At 33.4% G+C, this 7,020-nt stretch overlaps 1 protein-coding gene across 1 annotated transcript; it reads right to left on the reverse strand.

Moving 5' to 3' along the window:
* Nucleotides 1-4,178: 4,178 nt before the first annotated feature.
* On the reverse strand, nucleotides 4,179-6,458 carry LOC134266391 (uncharacterized). Its single transcript, XM_062748639.1, has 2 exons — nucleotides 6,400-6,458; nucleotides 4,179-5,841 (listed from the first exon to the last, which is right to left on the reverse strand). The coding sequence occupies exon 2, from the start codon at nucleotides 5,805-5,807 to the stop codon at nucleotides 4,179-4,181; it is 1,629 nt and encodes a 542-aa protein (XP_062604623.1). The 5' UTR covers nucleotides 5,808-5,841; nucleotides 6,400-6,458.
* Nucleotides 6,459-7,020: the final 562 nt, after the last annotated feature.

Here is a 7,020-nt window from a genome sequence, read left to right on the forward strand (position 1 = left end):
CTTACGTAAGTTCTATCCATTACATTCTAAAACAAATTTATTACTTAATGAAAACAATTTTATAAAAAAAATAGATTTTTGGTCCATCATTAATTTATAGGTATCTAGTTGGATTGCATCAAATATTTAATTTTAATTAGCTTAAAAGCAATATGTTCTGGAAAGGCGTGTTTCTATTTGAATGCAAAGAGCATATTGTTTTAATCATTAAATGAAGAAATGTATGTGTTACACGTCTTGGATTTAAATCCATTATCCATAGCCCTGTATATATTGTCTGATTTTTCATAAAAAGGCCTTGATAGACCTTTAAGAAATAATGTTTAAAAAACCGAAATTTTAAACTCCTACATCGATCAAGCATCAAAATGTGTGCGGTTGTGAATTTGTGCATTCCATTTTCTACTAGTGTGCGCATGAATTGAGTGAAATGACTGATATACTTAATATAGCTATAAGTATTACATCTTTTGATGAAATGCTTTTGAAACTTATTATATAAGGATATATTAACACTGTTGATAATATGACACTGTCAAATTAGCACGAACTCACGCGCATGCACGTGCGCTTCGCTCAGATTGGCTGACACAAAAACAAAAATCTCAATATTTTTTCTGTTTTTTTTATGAATTGCTCTGAAATTTAAAACATTGTCATGCATTAGGATAACCTACATTGTGATATAAAACAATTATCATTTAAACACTCGCAAGCACGTGTGCTGCAGTCTGCTTGGTTTAAATTTCAAATGGCTATAACTCCCTTACTTTTGAATCAAACAGGATGGGATTTAAAACATAGATTGATATAATGGACTTCTACAAGACGGTATGGTCATCATGCACATACATGCACGTGCATGAGTAAAATTAAAAATACACTTAAATGAGCGCATTTTTTTTTACACTTTTGGATTAAATCCTTCATATTCAGTATATCAAATTATATTGATAGTGTAGACAAGATGATCACTACGCACATGCATTCATATGCACACGCGTGCAATGCTAAAATAAATTTAAATATACTTGATATACTTCTGGGAAAACGTTGTAAAAGACTAAAATGCATAGAGTTTGTCTTCTTTTATGAAGCTTACATGGAATATTGCACCAAAAGTGAGTTGTGGAGCGTTTGTGCAACATATGTAAGGGTCCCTGTTACAATTAGCCCCAGTATTTTAGTATGATCAGCGAAAAATTGGAATTAAAAAGTAATTTTTATTTGAGTAAAAGCCATATATGCAAAAGCTGTTGGCAAGTGATTTGAACAAGCTCGTAGTAACAGTTTTGAAAGGTGGGGGGGGAAGAGGCAACCAGTATCTGAAGAAATTATTTTTCCTCTAATTAAAAAACTTTACGCAGAGAAAGTGACGGATCGGAGCCCTCAACCCCACAGCGTATTTCTGTGAAATATTTAACAATTTCGAAATCATATCATAATCATCGAAATATGAATAAGAGATTTGTGAAAATTTTATCAATTGTATTAAGATTTATAATTTCAATCAATTAAACAATCTCTGAATTAGGCTTATTGACATTCAAGCTGATGCCCTATTGATAATACATGTATTGCATTTCAATTCAATTCGATCGTTTATTAATCAACATTAAAGAGAAGATACAGCATGAAATATGAACAATACAATAAATAAAACAATGAAAAATGACAGTGTCATAAACCAAGCAACCAACTCTCTCAATTATACCCCAATAAATCTCAATAGTTTAATATTGTAGTTTGGACATACAGTATTACAATGATACACAGTCCATGTTGAAATACGTATATGTACAGCACTTGCATTATAGCACATGCATTCTCAATAATGACGTGCAAAAGCTTTATTGGTTATAAATCGAATTCTTGTGAACAGACAAGAATAGAAATCCAATATTTTAAAAAAAAATTTCTGATATATTTCCATATGAATATTTTCCGATCGGGATCATATTTATTTGGATCGGGAAAGGTACAAATTTCATCATTATCTTTTCCGAACACAGGCACCAAACTTGCTTGAATTTTTGACCCCCTAGTATATCATAAAGACTAGGGGGTCAAAAATTCTAGGGAGTTTGGTGCCTGTGTTTCCGAATATCTAGTCAATTCTTTTCCATTTCTATCAAGAATATATAAATATCTTTTAATAGATGCAGGGTGTATTTTGTAGATTTAATCTAGACTTAAAACGGTTTTTTAAAAAATAATTTCTTTATCTCATTTATATTAAAATAAAATTTCAACGTAATATAAATTATTTTTGAAGCAAACGTCGCTGGGCTGTGGTTAACGCGTTGCCGATTTGCTACGAAAGGGCTGCTGCTGATATGTAAATGGCTGAGATGCAGCAGTAGAAGATAACCAGAGGTAAGCTAGGCGTCCGAGCCTGCCGCTGCTGCCGTATAAGAAGCTCTGTAGGAGCCATACGTTTTCAATTCAATTCAATACAATTTATTCACTCAAAACCATGTAAATGGTACATGAAGTTTTAAAACACATGTTCTGAGCTTGCCTTTGTTGCTTAAGGGCTCGGTTTTCAGCGCTCCTAATTTTCTTCTCATCGTCAGAGTTGTCGGCAATGTGTCTGGACTGATACTCGTTTACTGTCTTCCACCATGCAGGAGATGAGTTGTAAATACGAATGTATTTCTGGCGCGTTTTCATTTTTTTTTCCCACAATACGCCTATTATTAACACTGATTCACTTTCCTTTTTTTTGAGAGCTCTTATCTCCAGTTTTTCTAGACCCTCAAGAATTTCAGCATTTAAGTCGTACTGAACGCGATTCCATTCAGATTTATCTTGAGGGTAGATATTTTATAATAAGTATACAGTTTTTTTTCAATGGGTGGCACTGTAGCTCTCCAGTCTGTCAATATATATTTTTTTCGGAGAGCTACAGTTCTACAGCTGTTACTGTAACTGTCCTTTCCTTAGACAAATACCTTTTGTTATTTGCATCTTGAAACACAATGGATATTCAACAAATTGCTGTGCACCCCAAGCTTACCTGTAACTGTCCATTCTGTAATCAAAGAATGTATAGCATGTGTGCTACGTGTTTTGCACATTTTTTGTGAAATATTCAGAACAAAGAGAATCATGTTTTCAGTAGGAGAAAGGCTTACAGCCCTCGATTAGTTCTTTCTCTCACAGAAAGGACAGTTTGAGGCCTTTCTCCTTTACTTAAAGCGATATGAGCTGCATGTTCGAAATCACGGAAAAATTTTTATTAAATATTTCAATGACAGAAAAGTAGAACATTTATAAACTTCTGTTGTTCTTATTTGCTATGAAAGAACTTTTTTATACGCTTTGATTAGCCAAAAATTGAATTATTGTCGTCCTGTACAATAATGATTTCTTATATAATACTGTATCTTCGGTTGTACAGAAATATTTCTTCTGAAACATTTTTAAACTTTATTTTGGCTTTATTGATCATAAGAGTTTAGATTACATACAGATTAATCATAAAAACACATTTTACCAGCAAATTAAAATTCTCAAAAATGCACCTCATATTGCTTTAATGTATTTGTTTTTGTTTCCCTCTTGTGCACATGCCAAGGTTTACCTGTAACACTCCATTCAGTTTGTTTAAGTATTTATTCTTTTGGAAAAAACTGTCCATTCTTAAAAAGAATGAACAGTTTTCCAAAAAGAAATACCGGTAGACGCTTACAGGTGACTTAATGGATTGTTAGCGGAGTTAGCTCAACACTAAGCTACAGAATGGACAACACAAACAAAAGGTTAAGAACAAACACAAATTAAACTCGATCCAAATCTTTGAACCCAATTTACTCTTATTTGATCGGCGTCTCTCTTTTTTTTAGTGACGTTGCAAAATTATTTTTTGTACAAGTTTTTTTTTTAACTTTGTTGACACCGGGCGCATAGTGTTTCACAAACAAATCTTGCTTTTTTAGAATTATTCAGATTTCATGATTTTTGAATAAATAAAGAGTTGAATTATTCCCATCAAATTTATATCTCAGTACGTTTTTGCATCATAAGTATTTTAATGAGATAATTTAAGTTCCCATTTCGCATATTTTTCCATAAAATAAGGATTGGTAAAATACTACACTCAAACATGTCATTTTAATTTTTAAAAAAAATTCTTTAATATTTGCAAAAAGATTGTCAAATAGAAATCAAATCATTTATTTCTTATATTTGATGACCTTTACATTTCCACTCTCAAACTCCCCCACCCACAGTCGTCCCAGTGTGTCTAGACTCAGTGCTCCACAGAAATCCAGGCTACGGAGAAAGTGACCGTCCTGATCAATGATGTGGGTACAGGAATTCCCATTATCTTTTACTATTATCCGACACACGGAGTCTGTGACAATACTGGTAGGTTTAAGCTGATTCTTCATAGTCAGCTGTCCTTTATATCGGAATCGTAGTTTTCCTGCCTTATTGACCACCACAACATCCTGAGCATTGCAATCAGAGGCACATATATCCCCGTTGTTGTTTTCCGTTACAAAAAGCAAGCTTTTCCCTGCTTTATATATTGGTTGACCTTGGTCGTCCATCTCTATCTCCTGCTTTATTGCTTGACCTTCATAACGGACAATTCTATAATGTTCATCGTTAGATGAGAGCATACTTACCAGTAAGTCACCCGATTTTGTACAACACAGTCCTCCTGGCTTCCATCCGTGTGGTGCTGTGATCTGTGCTGTTGTCTGATGGACGTCATTAATTACTTGATTTGCTGCATCAGTGTACAGCAGATGTCCTTCTTTTGAAACTGAAATGTCACTAGGATGATTTGGACAAGTAGAGGTAACGGTCTCCTGTACAGAACCTTGTATGTTGATACGAGTGATTGTTTTAATATTCCTACCAGCTACCCACACTTCCTCTGTATTTAGACAAGCAATCCTATTCAACGGTGTTACTCCAGTTTGGAAGGCTGCAATCTCTACAGCTTTGTCTAGGAGCTTATTGGATACATCTGATCCGCAGATCGGATCTGTTTGTATTTTGGGATCTATTAATTTTCCAAAATCTTGGTAAAGTTGATCTTTATCTATGTCATTGGAAACGAAAACCGGTAGTTCCAGATCTATTTTTAAGGGAATCATTAGATACTTCTGAATATTGTTTTCATATTTTGTGATGTGACTAACGTCCATGGACTGAGAAATCTTCCTGTTCTGCACGTCAATTTCATTAAGACTAGCAAGATTATTTTTTATTTCCTTCTGGTATTCATTTAATTTCTTAATGCCATTTCCTCTCATTTCTGCAATATCTTTCTTGTTTTTCTCCACGATTTCTTCAATGCATCGCTGCCATTTTTGTCCATGCACTGTGACTGATTGTTCTAATTCGTCACATTTAGCATTTAAAGCCGCTAATTTGGATTCTATTTCTGTATCTGCTTTTTCAAATTTTGGAATGATATCGTCTTTTAGATAAGCTGAGTCTTTCTCCACAAGCTTTTTCTTTTCATCAACAATGTCCTTGATATCAATAATTCGGTGACCATTATGGGCTCCGCTGAGACATTTAAGGCAAACTTCTACATCACAATTCTGGCACTTAACAGTACACTTTTCGTCACCATGGACTTTACAGTTAGGAAATGAAAGGTGGAATTTTCTCTCTCGGTATTTGACAATCTCGTGATTAGAGGATGATGACGTCATATAGTGTTTTCCGACGCATTCCTCACATAAGTTGACCTGACAGGGATTACAGTGAAGAAGGGCGGGTCTCCTGTCACAGAGGTGACACAGGATAACGTCTTGTGCTTTAGTTGTAATGGTGGCCATCTTCTAAAGAGAACGAATCTTCTGTCTACCCAATCTAGAAAAAGGCTAAATACTATATTAAAAATATTAATACACGTTGCTTTTTTTCTCTCTTTGGATATTTTTGCATCATTCATAAACTATGAGTGGATTTAAATGTGGCAATAAGGGCAAACTAACAACAAAATTGTACTGATAGGTAATATTACCTATTTAATATCTAAAATGGAGCCTCGTATAACATTCTTATTTTGGTTAAAGCCACATTTTACTCAACAGTGTACAAAGCCACGCCCAGCTCTCACAACGATGGAAAATACATAAATGCTCCGTATATAGATTGATAACTTTGAAGAAAATGCGAGTATTTTTCAGCATGAATTTTTCTTGAAATTCATTCGAAATAAATACATTCAGTGTATCCAAACTAAAAGAAAAAGTTTTCGATGAATTTTCTAGGCTAGCAGTGAAATTGTTATTCCCATGCAGCTATCGCGGCTTCCCTCAATCAATTTAATGTTTTCAACAATGGATAACAATTTCATACATTTCACAAAAAAGTATATTCTAATAATAATCGTAATAAATACACGTGTAAAACAAATACCATTACCTCTTTTATTTCGATATGAATCTGTTCCAAAGTTCTATCGTCACAAAATTAACTTTCGGTTTGAAAAGTTTTGTTTTGTATTTAGAGTTGTCCCGCCTTAATCTACAGTTAAGTTTTTCTTCATTAATCCAATATTTAAGAATTATCTAGTAAGTCTTGTTGCTTTATATGAAAAAAAATATTTCTTTGTAAATGGAGAAAATAAATAAAGAAGTTGTATTTTCTACAGCAAATACCTTTCCGTGAATACTAGGAAGGACAGATTAACGTCAGAATCAGGCCAAATCAAAGAATGGGTGCACTTTAGTACGTCATGTGGAACCTGTTCGGCAACCTATTTTTTTAAAACTTTACATTACACTATCACTAAATTAATGTATATTTATTGTGCAAGCGTATGCTTTTGATATTTATGCCTTGATTTTTTTTCAGATACTCGGGGTATATTCCTATAATAACAGACATTGTCATTTCAGGGTTTTTTTTGGCTGAATTATTTATTCGTAACCTTTGCTTTTAATTCTATTTCAGGAAAAAGAGTGTACATTACCTCATACAACCTAAATAATTCAATGAAGAGGTTTATGACTTTTTTCCCCTTTTTTATTCATTAGAAACTTT

This window comes from Saccostrea cucullata, unplaced genomic scaffold (genome assembly GCF_032062105.1).
Source record: "Saccostrea cucullata isolate Sc308-1 unplaced genomic scaffold, CSIRO_AGI_Scuc_v1 ctg10014, whole genome shotgun sequence".
Classification (NCBI taxonomy): domain Eukaryota; kingdom Metazoa; phylum Mollusca; class Bivalvia; order Ostreida; family Ostreidae; genus Saccostrea; species Saccostrea cuccullata.

Excerpts from the sequence above, each read along its gene's own strand:
- LOC134266391 (XM_062748639.1), bottom strand. The coding sequence starts at position 5,807 with ATGGCCACCATTACAACTAAAGCACAAGACGTTATCCTGTGTCACCTC.